Below are 26,414 nucleotides of genomic sequence, written 5' to 3'. Positions count from 1 at the left end.
GAGATCACTGAAGAAATCAAAGAGGAAATCAAAAAATACCTAGAAAAAAATGACAATGAAAACACGACAACCCAAAACCTATGGGATGCAGCAAAAGCAGTTCTAAGAGGGAAGTTTATAGCAATACAATCCTACCTCAAGAAACAAGAAACATCTCAAATAAACAACCTAACCTTACACCGAAAGCAATTCGAGAAAGAAGAACAAAAAACCCCCAAAGTTAGCAGAAGGAAAGAAATCATAAAGATCAGATCAGAAATAAATGAAAAAGAAATGAAGGAAACAATAGCAAAGATCAATAAAACTAAAAGATGGTTCTTTGAGAAGATAAACAAAACTGATAAACCATTAGCCAGAGTCATCAAGAAAAAAAGGGAGAAGACTCAAATCATTAGAATTAGAAATGAAAAAGGAGAAGTAACAACGGCCACTGCAGAAATACAAAGGATCATGAGAGATTACTACAAGCAACTATATGCCAATAAAATAGACAACTGGGAAGAAATGAACACATTCTTAGAAAAGCACAACCTTCTGAGACTGAACCCGGAAGAAATAGAAAATATAAACAGACCAATCACGAGCACTGACATTGAGACAGTGATTAAAAATCTTCCAACAAATAAAAGCCCAGGACCAGATGGCTTCACAGGCAAATTCTATCAAACATTTAGAGAAGAGCTAACACCTATCCTTCTCAAACTCTTCCAAAATATAGCAGAGGGAGGAACACTCCCAAATTCATTCTACGAGGCCACCATCACCCTGATACCAAAACCAGACAAAGATGTCACAAAGAAAGAAAACTACAGGCCAATATCACTGATGAACATAGATGCAAAAATTCTCAACAAAATACTAGCAAACAGAATCCAACAGCAGATTAAAAGGATCATACACCATGATCAAGTGGGGTTTATCCCAGGAATGCAAGGATTCTTCAATATACGCAAATCAATGTGATACACCATATTAACAAATTGAAGGATAAAAAGCATATAATCATCTCAATATATGCAGAAAAAGTTTTGACAAAATTCAACACCGATTTATGACTAAAACCTTCCAGAACGTAGGCATAGAGGGAACTTACCTCAACGTAATAAAGGCCATATATGACAAACCCACAGCCAACATTGTCCTCAATGGTGAAAAACTGAAACCATTTCCACTAAGATCAGGAACAAGACAAGGTTGCCCACTCTCACCACTATTATTCAACATAGTTTTGGAAGTTTTAGCCACAGCAATCAGAGAAGGAAAAGAAATAAAAGGAATCCAAATCGGAAAAGAAGAAGTAAAGCTGTCACTGTTTGCAGATGACATGATACTATACATAGAGAATCCTACAGACGCTACCAGAAAACTACTAGAGCTAATCAATGAATCTGGTAAAGTAGCAGGATACAAAATTAATGCACAGAAATCTCTTGCATTCCTATACAACAATGATGAAAAATCTGAAAGAGAAATTAAGGAAACACTACCATTCACCATTGCAACAAAAAGAATAAAATACCTAGGAATAAACCTATCAAAGGAGACAAAAGACCTGTATGCACAAAACTATAAGACACTGATGAAAGAAATTAAAGATGATATAAACAGATGGAGAGAAATACCATGATCTTAGATTGGAAGAATCAACATTGTGAAAATGACTATACTACCCAAACCAATCTACAGATTCAATGCAATCCCTATCAAACTACCAATGGCATTTTTCACAGAACTAAAACAAAAAATTTCACAAGTTGTATGGAAACACAAAAGATCCCGAATAGCCAAAGCACTCTTGAGAAAGAAAAACGGAGCTGGAGGTATCAGGTTCCCGGACTTCATACTATACTGCAAAGCTACAGTAATCAAGACAGTATGGTACTGGCACAAAAACAGAAATATAGATCAATGGAACAGGATTGAAAGCCCAGAGATAAACCCATTCACATATGGTCGCCTTATTTTTAATAAAGGAAGCAAGAATATACAATGGAGAAAAGACAGCCTCTTCATTAAGTGGTGTTGGGAAGACTGGACAGCTACATGTAAAAGAATGAAATTAGAACACTCCCTAACACCATACACAAAAATAAACTCAAAATGGATTAAAGACCTAAATGTAAGGCCAGACACTATCAAACTCTTAGAGGAAAACATAGGCAGAACACTCTATGACATATATCACAGCAAGATCCTTTCTGACCCAGCTCCTAGAGAAATGGAAATAAAAACAAAAATAAACAAATGGGACCTAATGAAACTTAAAAGCTTTTGCACATCAAAGGAAACCATACACAAGACCAAAAGACAACCCTCAGAATGGGAGAAAATATTTGCAAATGAAGCAACTGACAAAGGATTAATCTCCAAAACTTACAAGCAGCTCATGCAGCTCAATATCAAAAAAACAAACAACCCAATCCAAAAATGGGCAGAAGACCTAAATAGACATTTCTCCAAAGAAGATATACAGATTGTCAACAAACACATGAAAAGATGCTCAACATCACTAATCATTAGAGAAATGCAAATCAAAACTACAATGAGGTATCACCTCACACCAGTCAGAATGGCCATCATCAAAAAATCTACAAACAATAAATGCTGGAGAGGGTGTGGAGGAAAGGGAACCCTCTTGCTGGTGGGAATGTAAATTGATACAGCCACTGTGGAGAACAGCATGGAGGTTCCTTCAAAAACAAAAAATAGAACTACCATATGACCCAGCAATCCCACTACTGGACATATACCCTGAGAAAACCATAATTCAAAAAGAGTCATGTACCACAATGTTCACTGCAGCTCTATTTACAATAGCCAGGACATGGAAGCAACCTAAGTGTCCATCGCCAGATGAATGGATAAAGAAGATGTGGCACAAATATACAATGGAATATTACTCAGCCATAAAAAACGAAATTGAGTTATTTGTAGTGAGGTGGATGGACCTAGAGTCTGTCATACAGATTGAAGTATGTCAGAAAGAGAAAAACAAATACTGTAGGCTAACACATATATATGGAATAAAAAAAAAAAAGTTATGAAGAACCTAGGGGCAGGACAGGAATAATGACGCAGATGTAGAGAATGGACTTGAGGACATGGGGAGGGGGAAGGGTAAGCTGGGACGAAGTGAGAGAGTGGCATGGACTAATATATACTACCAAATATAAAACAGATAGCTAGTGGGAAGCAGCCGCATAGCACAGGAAGATTAGCTCGGTGCTTTGTGACCACCTAGAGGGGTGGGATAGGGAGGGTGGGAGGGAGACGGAAGAGGGAGGAGATATGCGGATATATGTATATGTATAGCTGATTCACTTTGTTATGAAGTAGAAACTAACACACCATTGGAAAGCAATTATACTCCAATAAAGATGTTTAAAAAAAAAAAGGAAAGGGGTAGAACAATGAACACAACAGTTGTCAACAGTATGAAGAAAAACAGAATGCATAGTACAAGCCCAATTTAATATAAAATTATTGAGATGTATAAATAAAAAGGTAATATGGTTATCTCTGGGTGGTACAACTAGGGGCTCTTGGTTTTTTTTTTTTTTTTTGACTTGCATTATTTTTGTAAAAGGGAAAAACCAAAAACTACAATAGAAAAAAACTAAGTTTAAAAAGGTAAATCACAAACTGGGAAAAATATTTGAAAGCAATAATAGTTTAATAATCTTAATATATAAAAAATTGCCCCCAAAATTAATACCAGAAAGGCAGAGAACACAGAATTTTAAAAAAATATTGGGTTGAAATAATATGTAAGAACAATAAGCATAAAAACTGTTTAACCACATCAGTAATCAAACAAACAGGAAGTTAAAACTTTAAGACACAATTTTCTCAAATTGGCAAAGATTAAAAATAACCCATAATAGTAAAAGTTAATGGGGAACCAATCATTTGGGTATTCCCATATGTTACTTTAAATGATACTACAGGCCCACATTCTTTATCTGAAATTTTTGGAGCTGTGTTTCAGACTTCAGAATTGTTTAGATTTTAAAGAAGACAGAAAATAAGACATGTAGTATATATTAAATAGAACCTCCAGCTAGGTGAGAGGCTGTACCCCATAATCAAACACATACATTTTTGCTGTTAAGCATGTAAATATTCACAAGAAATTGAATACATGAAGGACTGAAAACAGCCTCATTTCTGTTGATGACATTTTTTTCCACAAAATAAGTTCAGGCCAGAGTTTGCAGTGAAATGAGTTAAGAAAAAAATGTATGGTTTTCAGAGTTTTTTAGATTTCAGAACTGTTGATAATGAATTCTGAACTGTTCATACAATCTTCCTGAAAATCTCTTTGGCCACACGATTGTAAATTTAGACTTTAAAAAGATTATACCTTTTGACCTACTTCTGGGAGGAACTAAACAGAAATGCAGACAAAAGAATTATTCTCAAGGATGTTCATGATAATTTCATTTATAACAATAAAAAAGAAATCAGCATGGAAGACTAACATAAAGTAATGGTTATATTGTGGGACAGCCAAATAAAAGGATATTATTGGCCATAAAAAATCATTTTGAGAAGGATACTTAATAACTCAGGAAAAGGCTCCGTACTTACTGCTGAATGAAAGGAAATCAAGACAAAACTTCATTTTTAGTGTGATGTCAATTAAAAAATACATATATCTGTAATATAAAAGACTTGAAGAAAATACACCAAAATATTAATAGAGATTAGAACTAAACATTGGGATTATGGGTGATATTTATTGCCTTATCTGTATCTTTCAAATTTTTTGTAATGAGCATGAAATACTTTTTACAATTATTAAGGTAATTTTCTACGTAGGATTTATCTTATTCATCTTACTATTTATCGGAGGACATAACATAAACACTGGCAGGAGGTACGTGTCCCACAAATATATACTCGTGACTCTAAACTGCTCCTCCCCTTTCACCATCGCTTTCTTCGGGGAGTTTGGCTTATGGTGCTGAAGCCCTGAAGGAGATTACCACGCTCGCCAGCTCATAAGAGTGGTGGGAGCTGGGGGAACAGCTACTCTCCATGAAATCCCAGCCATAACTTACTTGACACCTGCTGAAAAGCTCACCACAGGGAAGAAGAGCCCATCTGTGTTGAAGTTCTCAAACATCCCCTGCACAGGCTGCCCGCTGATGCGGAAAGAGATGCTGGGTGCTCCAAGGTCCAGGCAACAGCTCACCACGTCGTCTGACTTCAGGAGGTGCTGGTTGACGGAGGCCACGGCTCTGGGTATGCGGCCTGGTGAGCAAAGAACAGGAAGAAGGTGTGTGGGACTCTGGGGAGATGCTCACAGGTGAGGTGCGCAATGAGAAATGGTTTCCTAAGCTTTGTGAACAGGCAGCCCAAGACGAGATGAGTCCCACAGGAAAGTCTCAAGCTGCCAGGAATGAGAACAAACAAGAATTCGACCCGTTCAACGTGTGCTCAGATTCTGGCCTGGTGTCTGAAGTTAACGGGCAAACCGCTTTGCTGGGCGTGGCTCCTAGAGTGTGTATGTGTGTGTGTTTATTCATAGATGCCCGAAGACCTTGCTCTCTTCTATTTCCTCTAAAACACATGGCCACCTCAGCATCGGATGCAGGAGCCATCCGAGTGAGTAAGAGCAAGGCTATCCAGCCACAAAACGGTGCAGCATAGTTTGCTTGCTTGTTTTAAAGAATTTTATTATTTCAGTGAGGCAGGGAAACACATTGTCAGTTATACGCTGTATTGGTTGATTTTTGTTGTTGTTGCCTATCTTTCATAAGATGATTTGTCATTTCCTGACCTAACTTAAACTAGTGAGAAAATCATCTCTTAGGTTTTCTATGTCACACCATCCCATTCTGGAAGTTCTAGAAGTAAATTATCGTAACCACTCCTCCCATCCCCCTATCAAGCTTTCAGTTCTATTGGAAAGGGAGCAACAAAGGGGCAAAAGTTAGGTATTAAATGGGGTTTCAAGCAAAACATTTATAAAGGTATATCTTGTTTCTTGATCATGCAAGCAATACACATTCATTATAAATGTTAATTGTGTATGTAGAAAAGTATAAACAAGGAAAAAAAATGTTACAATGAATTTTTTTGACTTTTTCACATATATTTAAATATTCACCCAAACTGGGATATTGTAGATTTTGTAACTTGTTTTTTCTACTTATCACATTGCAAATATTTGATTGTATAATGGAATATTCATTGGAAACTAGATTCTTTATAGCTTCATAATACGCCATGAAAAGGCAATTTTTAAAAAATCCCCTTATGATGACTATGTGAGTTCATAACTTCTGTACATATATCTATGCTATGTAATATTTCTAATCTTAGTTTAGAACTCTTTTTCAGTGGTTACTGCTATTCTAGTAATAGATTCCAAACTAAATGGTGGATTTTAAAATAGTGAAACTACTACAATCTCCTTAAGAAAAAAATTTAGGTACCCCCTTGTGGTTGTTTTGGTTGACTGACAAAATCATATTGTATTCCCTCCCACCCTTCCACAAACAGTAATGAGGCTCTGCACTGTGCCAGATACTGTACTTGGGGCTGGGGATCAAAGACTGAGGATCCAGTTCCCACTCCTAAGAAATCCATAGTCTCGTGGAAAATAAACATTCAAATAAAGAACTACAATTCAGTATAACTATTGGAATGAAGGTGTACATGACGAGATGCCTTTAGAGGTAGAAGAAGGCGCGAAGTCAGCCTGGGAGTATGGAACAAGTTAAAACTTGAAGAATGAAAGGTTCACTAGATAAATGAGAAAGAAAAGAGCATTCCAGACAGAAGGAACAGCTTATGCAAGAGGAGTGTATGAGCGTATGACATTTGCAGAATGGCTAGAGTTTGGTGAGGCTGGAACGTGGGGCTTTATGGGGGCCTGATGAGGGGTGATAGGGGAATAAAGGATGTAGAACTTGGACCACCGGCACTGCAACAGGGCAACAGCACCTAACATATTCAATGCATATTGGCAAATTAGCCTGGGATGGCCTCAGACTCTGTTTTTACAACTTTATACCTTGTTTCATCACTGAGAATGAAGAACAACTTCCTTATTGTAGGACCTACAGTCAACACTATTTAAAACAAATCTAAGCAAACTTGATGAGTGTGTAGGTTTGATACCTCTCCAATGTCTCCATTTGACAAGACTGAGTCCTCTCAGCTCCTTTTATGGAGTTTAGATATCCCAGGGTCCCAGAATCTTTCCTTCCTTATCATATTCAAGTCTGTTATTGGTATTAAAACTCAGCAAACTTTGCCATAATTGTCTCATTCTTAAGAGTTCTTGTTTTCCCAGTAAAAACCAATCTTTCCTGCTTCAACTGTTTCTTTTTCAATTAGTTTAACTTCTGGAAAATATCACTGTACTCATTTGCACAAATCCTGAGAGATTTCCATAAATTTGGGAAAACCAGGAAATTATCGAAATGCTGGGTTGGACAACTACCTTTCAAAGTATCAAGATCCTTACTGGATAAAAATACAAATGAGAAGGACCTTTAGCTTTCTGAGATCCACATCAACTAGGACAAAACTGACAGTGTTGAATTGTGACTCCAGGGCCCTCTCGTCCCACCCTCTCACAATTCACTGCTGGTTTTTGTGCCAGTCTGAGCCTCAGCCAGTAAAGATAAAGAGCAACCTTCATGGGGGACGCTCTTCATACAGCAGTGCCTTGATGCCATCTGAGACTGAGTTCTGAGCTTTATTTAGCCTTCAATACACCATAGCACCAAGTGCCTTACTGAGGAAGGATGGCTGGGAGTATCTCTCCTGTCCAGTCTGCTCTCTCATTTGAAAACCACCACCAGGACGAGAAGTTATGTCCTTGTGGTGAAGGACACTGTCTTTTAACTCCCATATTCTAAGAGACTGGGTGCCTAGTAGAAGTTGCTGTTGGAACACTTGCTAAGAGCATCCATAGGCAAATCAAAATCATAGTCTGAGCCTATTTTTAAAACATATAGATAATATAGAGTTGGGACCAGTATTATCTAGAAACTGAAGAGAGACTGTGAATAATCACTGGATATAAAGCATGTACTTAACAAGTGCTTAGAGCAATGTAATGGGAAGTCTATTTGAATAAAAGAGTCCATTTCATATAACATTCATGTTGTAAAAGGTCATGTGATAAAGTACATCTTGTTTTAAAATGTGAGTAGTATAAAGATTTGAAACTAGAAAACAATGGAATTATGAGATTGCTTTTGTACACTCTGTTTTATAAAACCATTCCCAAATGGAGGAAGCAATCTCTAGCCTAGGAGGGTTTTCATGACTCCAGATGATTCTGGAGAGTCCTGCACCCCACATTTAAACAAGATGCTTGTCCTTCCAACTGCTCTGTAATGAGGTGGCATGGGGGTGGGAGTGGTCTCGGAGTCACAGAGAGCTGGTTCAAACATCAAGTCTTTGTCTGCTGTGATTCTGTTAGAAAATCAGCTTCTATGTCCATAAAATGGGTACAGTAATGCTGTCAAGAGGTTTGTAAGGTACCATTACTATTCCCATGATTTTGACGAGACAATGACTTACGTCCTGTGTACCTCTCGAGAGGCCACAGCATGTAGCAGTAAAGGGTGTTTCTAGAACCAGGCTCCCTGGGCTTGAGTCCTGGTGCTGCCACTTACTGTGTGACCTTGGACAAGTCACTTACCTTTGTGGACTCAGGTTCCTCATCTATCAAATGAAAATAATAATATCGTGGGGTTATTGTGAGGTTTTTTTTTTTTTAATCAGTCATCAATTTATTGTGAGTTTTGAATGAATTATTCCATAGAGAGTAACTGGAAGAGCCTGACACATTGCAAACCACAATAAATGCTATTACTATTGCTTTTATAACTCCAGACATGTTAATTACTAGGCTAACAGTAGATAAGCTTACCAGAACATTGTAGGGGTATTATGTCCTTTATAATACTAGGTAAAAATAACAATATGGAGAATCATAACATTGAGGGCTGAGTCTAGGAAAGTGATTTGAAAATTGAGTTACTGAAACCAATAAATCCCTTCACTGAAAAACTGTGCTCAAAAACTGTCACTTTCAAACACATTTACGATGTATTTGATGCTTTTAGCACAACCAATAGAAATGTGATGCTGTAGAAAGGAAAAGCAAATACGTCACAGACAGTTTTTCTAAATCGCCTCAACTGCTTTTCCAGATATTAGGAACTCTGAGTAATCCTTGGACCACCTACTGGGACAGTCTGGGAAGTCTTGTGGCCTCTGCTAGTCTGAAGAAACCTCCCCTGACTTAGAGGCTCAGGACCACCTGAAGGTCCCAGGAAGCTTGGAAAGGCCGTTCCAAGCCTAGCATTTTTCAGATAAAGGGAAAAGCCGCTTTATCATATGCCGTACATCTTCTAATGAACCTAAGGGTGTAACACTGAGGGATTTCGTCTCTTCTGATGAGTAATGTAGACACTGATGCTCAGCTCAGCATTTCCATCGCCCCACGCACCGCAGAGTTTGGCATTATAACGTAAACACAAATATTCAGGCAACTGCAAAGCGAGAAGATCCAAATACATAAAAATGCTGGTGTTCTACAGCTACTCCTTGACCCCTCTCCACACAGCGCTAGGGTTGGAAAAGTCCAAGTCACAGTGGGGTGCGTTTTGATAGATGAACCGATACCCTGGAGCTCATCTTAGTAGGGAGACACGTAAAGACCCTCTCATCCAAGTTCGACTGTAGAGCTAATTTGTCCTCATGAGTCAGAAGTCCTAAGAAATCAGGAAACACAATTTTATTCCATTCATTTACTTTCTGTATCACTTATCTCTTGGGAAGGTGAATTCCTTTGCTTATTCCAATTTTGCAAGGGAAAAAGTTGCAAAAAGGGAAGGGTAGGTGTGATTTCCTCCTGTGAAATTGCTCCCTAACCAGTGACGTACTATATAGGCTGCCCTGAGCCAAATTCACCCCCGACTGCAGTTCTGAAAGGCTACGTATGTAAAGCCTACATCAGGAGAGAGAAAATGATGACAAGAAAAGAGCCATTCCTCTGAAAGGAGAATCACGGTGGCTGGGCTGACTCAGGAGTCTGTAGGGAGGGCTGGGCAGGGCTGAGATGGGGGGATATTTGTACAGCTGTTGCTTGAAAGTGACTTCATAGGCTTTCGTGGCTAAAAAGACCGATTAAGGCTGCCCTCCCCCTACACAGAGAAAAGGCTCATTCATATTCCCAGGATGTCACTTTAAAACTTCCTTTCCCATTCAGCATGGAACCTGGGTTCTTTTCCCCCTCAGGATGGGGCTAATCTCATGATCTTGAGTGAGACACGTGGAACTCTGGAGTTGGTCTTTATGACGATGGTTGACTTCATAGACACTGAAGGAAGGGAAATCATATTTACTTTGCATCTAGTGTGTGTCAAAAACTCCACATTCCTCATTTCATTTAAATTTCCTAAGAGCCTTGTATCATCTTCATTTTATCTGAGGAAACCAAGTCTTTTTGCCTGGTTAAAAAAACCAAATAAGTCAAGAGCTGGGATTTAAACCCAGGCATACCTCCAAAGCCATGCTGTTTCTTCTTGAATTTCTCTACTGACAAAGTGTTAAGGGCTCTGCCATTCTTTCCAACTTCGGCAACATCCTCTGTGCTTTAATAAGTAGTTAATGACCAGTTCAAGGCAGTGGCTTAATTTGTGCACATAGATAAGTTTAAAGGTAATGGACCATCCATGTTCCTGCAAATGGCATTATTCTGTTCTTTTTATGGCTGAGTAATATTCCATTGTATATATGTTCCACATCTTCTTTATCCATTCCTCTGTTGATGGACATTTAGGTTGCTTCCATGTCCTGGCTATTGTAAATAGTGCTGCAATGAACATTGGGGTGCATGTATCTGTTTGAATTATGGTTTTCTCCGAGTATATGCCCAGGAGTGGGATTGCTGGGTCATATGGTAGTTCTATTTTTAGTTTTTTAAGGAACCTCCGTACTGTTCTCCATAGCGGCTCTACCAATTTACATTCCCACCAACAGTGCAGGTGGGTTCCCTTCTCTCCACACCCTCTCCAGCATTTATTGTTTGTAGATTTTTTCATGATAGCCATTCTGACCCATGTGAGGTGATACCTCATTGTAATTTTGATTTGCATTTCTCTAATAATTAGTGATGTTGAACATTTTTTCATGTGCTTTTCGGCCACCTGTATGCCTTCTTTGGAGAAATGTCTATTTAGATCTTCCACCCATTTTTTGATTGGGTTGTTTGTTTGTTTGTTTGTTTTGATATTGAGCTGCATGAGCTTTTTGTATACTTTGGAGATTAACCCCTTGTCAGTTGCTTTGTTTGCAAATATTTTCTCCCATTCCTAGAGACTGTCATACTGAGTGCAGTAAGTCAGACAGAGAGAGACAAATATCATATGATATCACTTATATGTGGAATCTAAAAAAAAGGGTACAAATGAACTTATTTACAAAACAGAAGTAGAGTCACAGATGTAGAAAACAAATTTATGGTTACCAGGGGATAAGGGGGGGGGAGGAATAAATTGGGAGATTGGGATTGACATATACACACTACTATACATAAAATAGATAACTAATAAGGACCTTCTGTATAGCACAGGGAACTCTACTCAATACTCTGTAATGGTCTATATGGAAAAAGAATCTTAAAAAAAAAAAAAAGAGTGGATATATGTATATGTATAATTGATTCACTTTGCTGTACACCTGAAACTAACACAACACTGTAAATCAACTCTACTCCAATAAAAAAATAAAATAAAGGTAATGGACCTGGGCATTTACATCTCAAGGAAAAGAAGAAAAGTTGTCAGACCAGTTTCCATTCTCTCTCCCTAGCCATCCTCCATTCCCTCCTGCAGTAAGTTAGAGCGTCACTTCACTTCATTTCTACATCAATTACCCTTTCATCAGATAGTCCAGAATTCACTGCTGTCCTGGTAGAAGCCATTAACAGAAACCTTATTTCTTCTGCTGGAGCACATGATGACATATTCATCTGTAGTGGCTTCTGCAAGATATATGTTCCCTGTGTGCTGGTTGGAGAATTCAGAATGATGCCCAAACCCAAGGAAGCTTTGTGTTTTAGTGAGCATGAAAGGTGCCAATTTTGTAGATGCTGGTTTCTCTACATCTCACCAGATGCTGAAGGCTGAAGTCCCCCAAATGCACCTATACGGAGTTATATTACTATGTGAATAATGTTCAGAGAGCCACAGTCAGCTTGTGAAAAACTGAATCCCAAGCCCCCTTCCCCTGTATTTCCAATCAGATGAGCCCCTGCCAGTAACGACCGTGTGGGCTCAGCACATCTGGCTTCCTGGTCTTGAGCAGACAAGAGGAAAGAAGGGAACACTGTACACCCCTGGGCACCGTACACTCCTGGAACAATACACAACTGGATGGATGTCCACGTCCTGAAATGCACTGACGGCAGCCCTTTCTGGATGCTCAACGAGTGGGTTGTCTGCCTCCTGACTCACTGATGTATTTCTTCTGCAGACTTTACAAAGGGATATGCCAAGTGCCCCATGGAGGGGCATGGAGGGCTGCGAAATCTAGAAAAGATGGAGTAAATGTTTTCCTCTGAGAATGGTTAGTTTCTCTTCGAAACTAGGGGCCATTTTGCTTCATCCAAGGGTCTTGGTGACTCCGTTATTTCCTTAACCAATCCAGAGTTCTCGTTAGGTGCAGCCTGGGATCCAGAGAATATGCTTGGCTCATGGTGAGGACAGGGCAGGAGCTGAGCGGCAACCAGCAGGCAGGAGGTAATGAGTTTCTCACCTGAATCCCACTCGTTCCCCCACAGATTCAATTTTATCAAACTCAGGAGCTGTAGATGTGTGTGAGCATAGGGACTCTTTCTTTTCAAATCACTCCCCCAGAGACAACTTCCTGGGAGGCTTATGCCATCTGATGATAATCTAAGCTAAAGGCTACTACGACCGTATCACCACGGAAACAGTGGCTCTACGATGGGGCTCTGAGAACCAAGAGGAGAAGATCCATCCCCGCCCCCCACGAAAATGGAACCAGGGAAGGTTAAGCTGGGAGGATATGAGAACAAGACTGCCACTTCACTCTAACCCATCATCCTGCCCTTTTGTACCCACTTCTGTCTGTACCACACTGTCTCCTGGGACACACAAAAACAGACACAGACGATTTCTTCCCATAAATGATCCCAGATATAGAAGTACATAAATAAATACGTTTACACCATTCCTAAAAGTTAAAAACTGTTTACACTGAATATAAAACAGCACAAAATAAAAAAAAAAAAACATACTGATCAATTGAAAGTAAAGACCAACTGTAAGAAACATGTCACCAGGACCTGAGCTACTGGTTTTAGCTGGAGGCTAAGGGAAGAAGGAAAACATGATGGATAATGTAGTTCTCAGATACAAAAGAAAATACATAGTTTTGTCCTGTGGAGACAAACTTTTCCCTGGTACTGGATTTAAGGAGGAATGTGTGTCCTGGTTCTTTATGTAAGAGGCACACAGCACAACGCTTACCTAAGGAATTTCTATAAGGGACACAATGTCTCCAGTTGCAGTTTTACAAAAGATACAGATAAGACACACTGTGGACAGCAGATGGGAGGAGTAGAGCTTCTGCTGTGGGTGAAAGCCTGAGGGTTAGTTTTACATTTTCACCCAGGCAGAAGCCAACCCATTCGTCCACAGGCACAGGCCATGGACATGCTTTGGGGAAAGCATCAATGTCTATATAAAAAAAGGAAGCTTTGAATTCCTTTAAGAGATTAGCATCTACTGTGTGTCAGGCACAGACCCAGACACCTTACAAAGTGTAGCATGAAGCAATATGTTGCATCGACAAAATGACGGACTTGTAGTCAGATGTGGATCCGTCCCAGTGTGATTGGGAGTAAGTTAATTAAACATCTTTGTGTTCAGTTTCCATGTCTGTAACATGAGATCAATATTATCCACCTTAGGGAGTCACTGTAAAAATAAAATGAGAGAAAAAATGTACAAAAGATATGTAGCCTACTGCCCAGTGAGTAAATGCTCAGTCTTTTTCTCCTTCCCTGTTTACCTATATAATCTTGACAAGTCTATGCAATTAGGATTGTACAGAAGCAGACACTGAGTCTGAGAAAAGTTAAGTAATCTGTACTAGACCATGCAGCTGAAGTGCCAGACTCATGGTTTAAATGCAGGACAGTCTCATTTCAGATGTGATGCCCTTCCTGCTTAACCATCTAATTAGTTGAGACTTGAGTCTATATCATTTCAACAAGTGACCATTTCAGTTTGAACAATTTGAGCATCAATCATCCTCAGGAAGAGATAAGGAGCCAAAGCTTTGGCAAGGTGCTCACCTGACCAAAGGTGAAGTCCATCAAAGCCATAGGAGTACAGGTCATCGCCAACACCATTGCCCCCCCATCCTTCTCCGCCTCCGGGGTATGGGGCATAGCCTGAGGAAGAGGCCCAGCCCACCCGCAGGTGTGTGGGCTCTGCTGTGAGGAAGGGGTCCACCTGGTCGATGATTAGCTCGAAGTACCACTTCTTGTACTGTGCTGAGCCCTCAGCGACTCCCAGGAAGATGTTTGGCCGAATACTGAAATTAAACATGGGACAGGTGGCATCTACAGACTCTCAAGAAGTAAAAAAGCAAATTGAACCAGACCACAGGAGGCATCGGCCTAATTAAACCAAGGGCAATAGCAATTTTGTGATTTTTGTCTTGTTCTAAAGTAGAAAAAGCTTCGAGCCTCCAACACTGGATCAAGTTCTTAGTGGGAGGTGTCAGGACAACATTAATTCCCTTATAAAATATAAAGGATATCTCTTCAAATATTCTATTCAAGGCAACCAACATTTACTGAGTGCCATCCATGGGTAAAGATGCTGAAAACATCATACAGAGTTGTATGATTACAAACCCTTGTTTCCTTCTCTAAGTGAAAGAACTGACTTACTCAAGTTCCATCTTCTGGTAAATTGGTTTAAGCACCCCCAAACCATTTTCATAGCATCAGCTTTTCCCCCTAGGCCTTACTAGTAACAATGGCCTCTTGAAAGCATTAAGAAGTCACTATTAGAAATAATCCAGACAGAGAAAGAGAAATACTGCACGGTATCACTTACCTGTGGAATCTAAAAAAAAAAAAAAAAAAAGAAAAAGTCCAACTCCTAGAAAGAGCAGAAAAGTGGTTTCCAGAGAGCAGGGGTAGGGTTGGGGGGATAGGGAGAGATTGGTAAAAGGGCACAAATGTTCACTTATAAGATGAATAAAGTCTGAGGATTTAACATGGTGACTATAGTTGATAACACTGTATTGTATAATTGAAATTCACTAAGAGAGTAGAATTCACATGTTCTCATTAAAAAAAAATGGTAAATGTGTGAGCTGCTGGATGTGTTAATTAACTTGATGGGGAGAATCCTTTCACAATGTATATGTGTATCAAACCATCACATCGTATATTTTAAACATCTTACACTTTTGTTTGTCAATTATACCTCAATAAAGCTAAAAAAAAAATTCAAGCTTGATGACAAAAAAGGTGGAGGTGGGGTGTGGAGACATCACTATTAGGCAACTTTGTTAAGGGATAGAGGTTGTAATGGATCCAGCAAAAATGGTTAAAAAGCTTGGCACAAACCACTTGGAGTTGTCCTGGTTGGAATCCTACTCTCAGAGGTCCACTGGCCTGGGCTGGGGCTGTGTCAGTTTTGGGTCCACAAGGGAAAAACCAGACTGGTACCCAGAAGAAAGTCTGTGTGATGCCTGCAGACCAGAGTCTGCTCTACACTTCTGAGGGGAGGTTCTTTTCTCACATTGCAGGGTAGAGAGCAGGCCTAGGTGCAAAGTTGCTGTAGTTGCTCCCTAGTCCAGGCCCAGTGAGTTCATGACTCCCATGTGGCCGCATGTATGGACCAGTAGGCCAGGGTTCTGCACGGGCCCGTGATCTTCATCCTGGCCTTCACAGATGGCCCTGGGGTAAACGGCCGTGTGCCAGAGGATACAAGAAATCATGGTCTCAACATGGGACATCCACTTTATTAAAAGATTTTTAGAAAAAAATGTTGGTACCGCAAAATAAAAATAAATACGTTAGGAAGAAGGTATAAGAGATGCATTAATGTTTAATACAAAACGTGGTAGACCCCTCTCTCAAGGCCAAATTCTTTAGCCCTCAGATGGTATATTTACTCTACCTTTGGCTGCTTTATGGGAGAAGTTTGAGAAACGCAGCTGAAGGGATTGGAGTACAAGGCCCTAAAAAAGTACACATTTGCCTGGTCTCGTCTTATGTGGCTTCATCAGCACAGAAATGATGGGCAGGTGGCTTTGGAGTTGAGATCAGCCCTCTTCCTTTCCTTTCTGGGGACAAGATGGGCATTTGGAATGACGGTGGTGGCCTTACCTTGTCACATCGTTAATCAGCCGCGTCTGCAGGAGCAGGTTTCTCCGGGGCAGCAAGTTGTCACAGATCAGATTCTGGTTGGCTCTCACTGCGACCCCATTGCAGAGACAGAGGGAACACAGCACGTCCAGAACCTGCAGCAGGACACACGCCGCCAGACCTTAGGACCACTGGGAGGGCACAGCAGGCAGGCCCTGATGGCCACAGCACATGAAGGAAGCAGGTCTCGTGAAGGTGGGGGCCAGGCGACAGGTGCGAGGACCTGTTTAGAGTCAAGAAAGCTGCACCTGTCTCACGAGGCATGAGTGAGTGGTGCCCGGGAGGCTGCTGCCCCTCGGGGAAGATGAGGCTGGGCTTCTTGCTAACTGCTCTGCCCTAGTCTTGTGCCCCATCCCTCCAAACTAGGCATGTCACCTGTGGCCACTGTTCTGTTAAAGTGGGTAAGAGTCTGAGCTCTGAAGACAGCCCGTCTAGATTAATATCCCAGCCAGGGCCAGGACTAGGGAGAGGTGAGTCATCGAGGGCACCAAACCCAGGCACAACTTCCTCTCAGGGTAGGTGCTGGAAGGCCCTCCATGGGCCTCAAGCTGACGCTCGTGCTCCTGCCTGGCCCTGGGGGCCCTCTGCAGATCAGTAGGCATTCACACAGTGCTTCCTGAAACACACTCCGATTCCCATTTGGCTAAGGTCCCTTGCTCGTAGCAGGCTTGGGACTCACGTGGGTGGGGTAGAGAGGAGAGCAGGGCAGATTCCGAGTCTTGGGTCTCTTGCTGTGATATTACCAAAGTTCACTAAGATACCCTTATATTCCTAGAAATCCAGATTCAAAAACATTTCACCTGGGCTTCCCTGGTGGCGCAGCGGTTGAGAATCTGCCTGCCAATGCAGGGGACACGGGTTCGAGCCCTGGTCTGGGAAGATCCCACATGCCGCGGAGCGGCTGGGCCCGTGAGCCACAGCTACTGAGCCTGCGCGTCTGGAGCCTGTGCTCCGCAACAAGAGAGGCCGCGACAGTGAGAGGCCCGCGCACCGCGATGAAGAGCGGCCCCCGCTTGCCACAACTGGAGAGGGCCCTCGCACAGAAACGAAGACCCAACACAGCCATAAATAAAAAAAAAAACAACAAAACATTTCACCTACCGTTTCTCCCCCTTAGAGTGAGAGCAAACCACCAGAGCAAGCAGACCAGGCGGCCCCTGAATCTACCAGACCCGTCGTGAGTTGTTCCTAATCCACATCGTTCTCCAGCCACCTGGGAAGTGGGAACAGCCTCTGGCCGCTTCCGCCACGTGCTGGCCTGTCTGCCCTGCCTCCTTGTGCTGCACCCTCATTCATTCAGATGTTGTGTTCTTACTGTGGCAGAGCAAACTGCTGAGCCGGGCCCTCTCCTCCCTCTCTCCCCTACGGGGACGACTGTGCAAACAGCAGTGGCTAAATAACGGCCAGGACCGCGGCAGGCTGCGCTGACAGGGAGGGGGCAGCCGCAGTCCAGTCTCACAAAGTGACCACCGAAGACTCAGTGCTTGGTGGGGTTGGACGGCTTCAGGTTGTTGATGGCATCTGTATCCATAATTCTCACAAACGAATTTCCTACCTGACTCCCTGCATGTCAATTTCATTCCAGATAAATACAAAGCACAATTATGGGACGAGCAGAAAAGAACCCCAAAGGCAGTTTTACGGAGGACTCTCACCATTACCACTGCGTGAAACATACTGACTGTGGCACTGGAAATCCAGAGGATGATTTCCCACTCTAAGAAAAGAGCCATAGATGGCCAGGAAATTAAATACTTATCACCCAGCCTATCGCACATTTTCATCTGTTTTGCCTTGGAGCGACAGCTGTAGGAGCCTTGCTGTCACAGCCGGAAGAAAAGCAGAGCTTAATCCACATACAATAGGAACCGTGAGAAGAAAAAAGGCTCAGTAGAAAACACACAGACTAAGGGAGTAGTATGTCGCCTACAAATAAATGATGCCATAAAGAATGTGCTGACATTGTTCAAGCTTTGTTTTAGAAGGCATTTCTTTGGGTAAAATGGGAAATAGGGGCAAACTCCCTTTTCCGAAAAAGTTTAAATGGGTTCTTTTAAAAGTGAAAGGTGGGCTTCCCTGGTGGCGCAGTGGTTGAGAATCTGCCTGCTAACGCAGGGGACACGGGTTCGAGCCCTGGTCTGGGAAGATCCCACATGCCACGGAGCAACTGGGCCCGTGAGCCACAACTACTGAGCCTGCGCGTCTGGAGCCTGTGCCCCGCAATGGGACGGGCCGCGATAGTGAAAGGCCGGCGCACCACGATGAAGAGCGGCCCCTGCACCGCGATGAAGAGTGGCCCCCGCTTGCTGCAACTAGAGAAAGCCCTCGCACGAAATGAAGACCCAACACAGCCAAAAATAAAAATAAATAAATAAATAAATAAATAAAGTAGCTACTAATTTAAAAAAAAAAAAACTCATCTGTTAAAAAAGTGAAGGGTGCCAGCAATCCCAATCCTGGGCATATACCTGTAGAAGACCATAATTCAAAAAGATACATGCACCCCAATGTTCACTGCAGTGTTGTTTACAATAGCCAGGACATGGAAGCAACCTAAATGTCCATCGACAGAGGGATGGATAAGAAGATGTGATACATATATACAGTGGAATATTACTCAGCCATAAAAAAGGATGAAATAATGCCATTTGCAGCAACATGGATGGACCTAGAGATGACATACTAAGTGAAGTAAGTCAGACAGAGAAAGACAAATATATTATGATATCACTCATATGTGGAAACTAATTTTTAAAAAATGATATAAATGAACTTATTTACAAAACAGAAACAGACTCTCAAATTTCAAACACAAACTTATGGTTACCAAAGGGGAAACGTGGAGAAGGGGATAAATTAGGAGCTTGCGATTAACATCCACACACTACTATATAAAAAACAGATAACCAACAAGGACCTACTGCACAGCACAGGGAACTCTACCCAATATTCTGTAATAACCTATATGGGAAAAGAATCCAAAAAAGAATGAATATGCATATATGTGTAACTGAACCACTTTCTGTACACCTGAAACTAACACAACATTATTAATCAACTATACTCCAATAAAATTTTTAAAAAAGTGAAGGGAGTACAGATGGGCCAGTCCACGTGGGGGACATGCACACAGTGCTAGGGGTCATCTGTACTTTCTGACAGACAGGGAGCATCCCAGAGACCTCTGGGATGAGTGGCAGGCTGTGGCAGGTACCGCCCAGTGGTCACCAGACTCTGCCTCCTTCTCGTCCTGAGCACAGAGAGGCTACATTTCCCAGCCTCCCTTGCAGTTCTGTGGGGTCATGTGACGGAGTTCTGGCCCCGTGGAAAGTGGTGGATGTGATGTACACTGCTTTCAGGCCCAGCCCCTATACTCCCTCTCTCTTTCCAGCTGGATGTGGCGATCCAAGGAAGGATTACAAATCCCAAGGGTCTCCTTATTTCAAGTGGGACCCAGCAGCGCTGGCATCACCTAGGAGCTTGCCAGAAGTACAGATGCTCAGACCTACCCCCGGACTTACCAGATCAGAGATTCATATCTGATTCAATTCCCAAGAGATTCATAAGCACATGACAGTCTGTGAAGTCCTGTCCTGGGGGACAGTGGGGCCGCTACAGAGAAGGAGCCTGTGTTTCTGAACGACCACACAGCACGGAGCCCTCCCGCTGGCCGGCCTCAGACAATGACTTCGCTGTGAGAATCTGGGGTTGTCTGTCTTAGGAATTAGGCTTCTCTAATCTGTACACTGGCCCAACTTGAGAATTTCCCTGGCCCACTCTGTGGAGTTCATTTGCTGCTTAGCTGTAATCATTTTCATCAATGACACCACATTTCATCTAAGATCCTCTCTTGTGCTTTTAATCTCCATTAGTCACTACCCCAGACACAGGCTCCTGTGGGAATTCTGCTTTAAAGGTAAGAAATAGGTATTGTACATCCACGGACATATCATTTGGCTGGTGCAGTTCTGTCCTCAGATTTATCTATAAAAACAATGTTTAAAAATGCAAAACGTACTTAATTCTGTGAATTTGTTGTCAGGTTGTATATTTGAGAAATGAGTGCTTTGCTGCCCCTGAGGAACAGGTTCTGTTCTCGCTGTAGATGCGCAAACTGGGTGGTTAGGAACACGTCTACATTGGCTGCCTGGGAACTCAGAGGTGATTTTATGGAGCTACTGTAGCAGGTCCGTGGGAGTTAATGGTTTGCTTCCCTGTGTTCTCTTCTGCACCGCCCCCTCCTGCCCCAAATCCCCACCCCAGGCTAACTTTTCAGTTCTGATTCATACTTTCTCAGGACCAATGATATTACTATTTTACCATGTATGTTTCTCACAGGTGGCTCCAAATCCTTGTGAAACAAAGAAGATAATAAAAAATATTAATCTGTGATAACACTGAGCAGGTTTGGAGTAAGGTAGGTTGGGGGGGGGGACAAGTGAAAAGGGCATATTTTACTTTTATTATTACATGCTTACTCCATGGAAAAATTAGAGGGTAACTGTTATAATTTTCAGGAATTGTTCTTTTTACCCAGTAACATGGGTGCTACCAACATAATAGGTGTGTTTCTTACTACTAATAGCCATCTGTTGGATGAGATGAGACTTGTACGTATATGTGAGCTACCATCCAATCATTCAAGATGAGACAGGAGTAGATTCTGGCTCTACGCGTCCATTCCTCTCATTCATTCATTATACCTTCAGCAAACATGTATTAAATGCCTGTCATGTATAACATATGAGCTGGGCACTATGGGGTTTACAAGGTCCCTGCTGCAAAGGAACTTAGTCTCTGAGAGAAGTATACATGTAATATAATTATAAGGAAAGGCAGAGTGAAAACACCATGTAACAGTGTGCACAGTTGTACAAGTATTGAGGAGAGGAGATCATGTCCAACTGGGATTCAGAAAAAGCTTCAGGGAGGGCGTGGCATCTGAACTAAGTTGTCTGTTGTTGTTGTTGTTTTTGGTTTTTGTTCTTTGTTCATTTGCTTGATTTTGTAATCTTTTTTTTTTTTTTAACATCTTTATTGGAGTATAATTGCTTTACGATGGTGTGTTAGTTTCTGCTTTATAACAAAGTGAATCAGCTATACATATACATATATCCCCATATCTCCTCCCTCTTGCATCTCCCTCCCTCCCTCCCTCCCTATCCCACCCCTCTAGGTGGTCACAAAGCACCGAGCTGATCTCCCTGTGCTATGCGGCTGCTTCCCACTAGCTATCTATTTTACATTTGGTAGTGTATATATGTCCACGCCACTCTCTCACTTTGTCACAGCTTACCCTTCCCCCTCCCCATATCCTCAAGTCCATTCTCTAGTAGGTCTGTGTAAGTTTTGAAGACAGATACAGTTTTGATGGTTTCTGGAAAAGCAGAAAGTGAGGAGACGCTGAGGGATCACCATGAGCCGCGTCACTGTGGCTGGTCGCTCGTCACTGCGAGGTCAGGAGGTAGAGTACATTCAGAAAACGGGACATGGGCAGCACATCCCACCCCTGTCCCTTTCACTCCAAAGACTGTGCTCTTTCCCTCTAACCTTTTGACCTAAATTTGATCATGCTTTAGATGAGTGGCAATGCTTTCCACAGCAAGGATAGAACTGAGAACTAAAATATTGCCTGCCATATCAGTAAACAAAGGATGTCACAGCCATCAGCTGTCGTATTATAGCCGCCCCTATGGTGAGCCCTGAGGGAACTCAGGAAGGAAACAAAGAATGCCTCCCCATTCTAAACATGTGATTGGAGGTGGCATGGTACAGTAAGGGGTTTCTCAAAGCCACCACATCTACAGACCTTTAACAAGAAGTGTCATGACCCTGAAGACCACCTTCATGGACCCACAGGGGCCCTCAAATTCCAGTCTGAGAAACACTGACTTATCGTATGAAGTCACATTGCCTCAACTTTGACATCATTGCCAGAATTTCTCAAACAGTGCCCTGGCTCTGGAAGATTAAAGACTACTCTGCTAGTGCACTCAGGTAACATTATCAGACCAGGCACTGCTTTCTAGCAAAGCCCTGCAGCTTCCTAGGCCTCAGTTTTCTCAACAGTGGAATGGGCAGAACAGTAATCAACTTTCCGCCGAGCGACAATCCATTAAAGGCTTTGTGGCTTTTGGCTGAAAGAAGCCATCGCAAAGCTGGTTATTTACTAAGAGTGTTCTGTGGTGTGATCGTAAAGCAGCCCTGGGAGCAACGAAACGAGAGCAGCTTTCCTGTCTAAGGGCTCCTCTTGACATGTGCCCATAGCTCATGGCTCAGGCCACAGGTTACTCGGGTGCTTATCAATTACGCTCATTACACTTTGCAGACGGGAAGGAACATGTTGGAACGTAGCTAAGCTGGGCTGAAGCAGGAGCCTCATGCCTGCTTTTGATTCACCACATTTGGGAAAGCAATTACAGACCCCATATATTTCTTTTTGTTCTTTGCCAGGCAATTTCACAGATGCTAAGGACCACAGCTTTTTTTTGTTTGTTTCCTAAGGATGACACATATCATCCAAGCAGTGCTACGGAGGCTTGTTCTCCTGGACCGCCTGAGACATGTCTCCGATGTGCAGTGACCCCAACTGATGGCGAGCAGAGAGGGCCAGTGACCAAGCTGGGTTCTCTCCACTCTACATGAGCCCAGCGGCCGTCCCTCACATCCAATTATGCCATCTGCTCTTGAAATGCACCCCCTCAGCCTTGAAGTACCTGCCTGCTCGCTAGCAAGTCATCACAGCAACCCCCATATACGGGGCAGATGTCGAAGGGTCAGGATAAGACATATTTTAATAGACTTTCCCCAGAGATCATTGTGTCTTAGAGATATAATGCCATAAAAATAGAGATGTTAGAACTTTAAGAGACCTCAGAAAAACGTGATATAGCATTCCACCTTCATAAGTGAGCTGGCGACGGCTCCATTTTACAGCTGAAATGACTGGGGTGCAAGGTCACACACCTGTTTTGTATCAGAGGGAGAGCCCCACAGCTTGCCCCTTCCGGCTTGTTCATGCAGACCCATTTACTTCACCTGGTTTGACTCATGGCAAGTCTGATTTCATTTAAGAACATGCCATGTTGCCAAGACTTTCTACATTATTCTAAATCTGATTTCTGTACAGCTGCTTTATAAAGCTTGGTATTAGCTGTTTCACTACTAAAGCTCTTAGACCCGAGGGTGGGCGTGAATCCTGCAGCTGGCCTTGTAAGGAGCTGAGCGCCCCACACACAGCCAGCTGTGGGTTAAGGGGTAATGATGAGCCAGGCTTGGGAAGCTGGTGGAAACTGAGGGGACCACCCAAGATCCCGCGTGACTGGCTCGGAATATGCTCTTAGGGAGGAAGGGTCTTTCAGGACCTCAGTTTCCAAAGGTATTACTATTATTATTATTTTAAATCAAAGCCAAGAAAGAGAGTAGTCAACATCCTCTCAGTAACACAGAACACTTATTAAGTGGCAGAAAGGGAAAAGCCGGGTAAAGTCAAACACTGTTTGGGGTTCTTTCTATACCCACCTTGTGATTTCGCCCGTGCTTATCCAACAGGGAGATGATTGACTTGATGTGGCCTTCTGCTATCAGGTTTAAGGCTTCTGGGCTTTCAATCAGGATGCAGTGCAAAACTTCCAAGATACCTACACGAATACCACAAAAACCATTTGGACGTTAAATAACCTGCAGAACTGACTATAATTAGAAACCTGAGAGTGAAAGGACCATCCTGAGTGAACAGAGTATCGTCATTTCTTTGAATCTATTAAATACTTCCAGCCAGAAGAAAAATGCAGCCACCTCGGATGGCTCAAAAGCCTCTGGGGCCAACCAGTCTGTAATTCAGAAGTGAGTTTATTCATCACTAACCCCATCTCCCTCTTCCTGGACAAAGACAGGATCCTTCTGTGTCAAAATATAGAGAAGCAGCTTTAAAATAGAATCCTTAATTTGATCAAACCAAGCAATACTTAATTTAAAAACAGATAGAAAATGGGATACTTAGTTTACTATAAATTCTAAAGGTCATTCAAGTAATTTAGAAAATAGTCTGAGTGTTCCTTGAATAAGAATTTTTCTAGGAATCATCCCAGAATTTTTATTTTAGATGCACTGGTATGTCAGTAAACTATAAGCTCACAAATAAAGACTATTTGGCTTTGTCCCCTTTCCTGGGCACACTGGATGGTTTTCTGTATTAAGTGAAGGTTGAAGAAAAACTAACAGGTGCCCTTGCAGCCTAGCACCTACAGGGTTAACACCGGGGTGGAAATGCATGGGAAGTAGTTGGCCAATATCTTTATTGGTTCTATTGAGAAGATTCCTCTTGATTCTGTTTCTTTCAAGGTTTTCATAAATTACCCTAAAATGTAGTCTGGCCCATGGGTGGAGGCACTGAAGAAAACAGAGGCTTTGGAAGAAGACATATGTAGGTGGATGGTCCTGGAGGAGCCTTGCCTTGGCCTGTCCAAGCTCCTGCCATCACTAGACAATGAAAAGAGCATTAAAAACCTTTTAGCTTCCCAGATGGGGGCCCACACCTCTCATGTTCTCTCATCTCTGAGGAAGCAAACTGTAGAGCCTCAGGGCATGGTCACTTACCAACGAGGACCACTCTTCTTGGCTCAAATTATCTGGGAGTCACCAAGAAGGGCTCTAGATAGGATGTTAAGGGTGATTCGGGAGTATGAGGATTATCATTTCCTCTAAGTTCTTGGTCATCCTTTAGACCTGCTTCTAACCAAAGAGTTGAGAGCACTATGTCCAGACAGGGTTTAGAAACCCAGAGAATAACAGTCCAAGTAGCAGTTAGAAGGGGACCAGCACCCTGGGGTGGGGAGAGGGCGAGTCAAGAACCCAGAGGGTGGAGATGAAGGCACAAAGTGAAAAATGAAGCAGAAAAGGAAAGATATTTGAAGCATGGGTTAAAGTTGTTCAATAAAGTTATAAGAGCGCCAGGAAAATTTAGGACTTTATATTTCTTTTCGTTAAAGTAATTATTGAGGATTGCTTGCAATCCAGTGGAAAAAAGAATTGTTCAGAGATTCAACTTTGTTTTCTTTTTTTTAACAGAAATTAAAAACCCCCCACCTTCTCCAGTTATGTTTCCTGTCAAATCTTACCTGAGGAAGATTCTAGTCTGTCCAATTTGCTGATTAGCCAATCAAGGTTATTGGAGAATTGAGCGCAATTGTTTCTGTTTCCACGAATGAGAGCAGCTGTGAACAAGAACACATTGGATCATGTAGGTTAAAGGGCACAGTGATGGGCCTGAGAACTTGGGGTGCTGTTCAATACTCCACCTGCTTAGCAACTAAAAAGAATAGAGTAACACTCTTCCCCTCCCAAGCCCTTTGATACAATCCTGTTTCTACATTTTGGAGAGTAAAAAATCTACCATTCACTCAAATATTTCCAGAAATTCTACTGTGTACCAGGCATCTGTCTACTTGCTGGGAATAAAGCAGTGGGAATGCAACAACAGATTCCCTGCGTTTGTGAAACAGGAGAGGGAGACAATATACACACAAATTAATAAAATTACTTCAGATAGTGATAAGCAAGAAAATAATATCTGCTTGGTTACTGGCTTAAGAATTCAGTTTCCTCTAACGTTTTCTCAAATTTAGCTACAGACCTGCTATTCTTCAGTGCTAAAGGAAGGCATCCAAATGAACACAACTGAAAAGGCTGGTTAAACTAAGAGGTAAGTAATAACAAAACATGAAACTCTAAAATATCTAAAACACATCAGCACAGGACAGTGGTTCCCAAAGTGTATCCCTGGAGAGGAATGTCAGTATCACCTGAGAACTTGTTAAAAACACAATTTCTCTGGCCTTATCCCAGATCTACTGAACCAGAAACTCTGGGGATGGGGCCCAACATCTGTGTTTTAACCAGCCCTCCAGCTGATTCTGATGCTTGTTCATTATCTGAGGACCACTGGTAGGTGATACTGTAA

General features: G+C 42.1%; 1 protein-coding gene across 4 annotated transcripts in view; it reads right to left on the bottom strand.

Moving 5' to 3' along the window:
- The window catches only part of RYR3 (ryanodine receptor 3), a 553,341-nt gene that overhangs the window by 232,108 nt on the left and 294,819 nt on the right, over positions 1–26,414 (bottom strand). For all 4 annotated transcript variants that reach the window (XM_059913701.1, XM_059913702.1, XM_059913703.1 and 1 more), the window contains exons 15-19: positions 25,573–25,668; positions 23,975–24,093; positions 16,415–16,548; positions 14,360–14,601; positions 5,064–5,256 (exon numbers count right to left, since the gene is read on the bottom strand). In XM_059913701.1, coding sequence (XP_059769684.1) covers positions 5,064–5,256; positions 14,360–14,601; positions 16,415–16,548; positions 23,975–24,093; positions 25,573–25,668 — 784 coding nt within the window. The remainder of the gene's footprint in view (positions 1–5,063; positions 5,257–14,359; positions 14,602–16,414; positions 16,549–23,974; positions 24,094–25,572; positions 25,669–26,414) is intronic.

The sequence above is a fragment of the Balaenoptera ricei genome, chromosome 2, assembly GCF_028023285.1.
Source record: "Balaenoptera ricei isolate mBalRic1 chromosome 2, mBalRic1.hap2, whole genome shotgun sequence".
Taxonomy (NCBI): Eukaryota; Metazoa; Chordata; class Mammalia; order Artiodactyla; family Balaenopteridae; genus Balaenoptera; species Balaenoptera ricei.
Note: the sequence above shows the minus strand (reverse complement) of the source record. Positions and strands in the feature narration are given on the sequence as shown.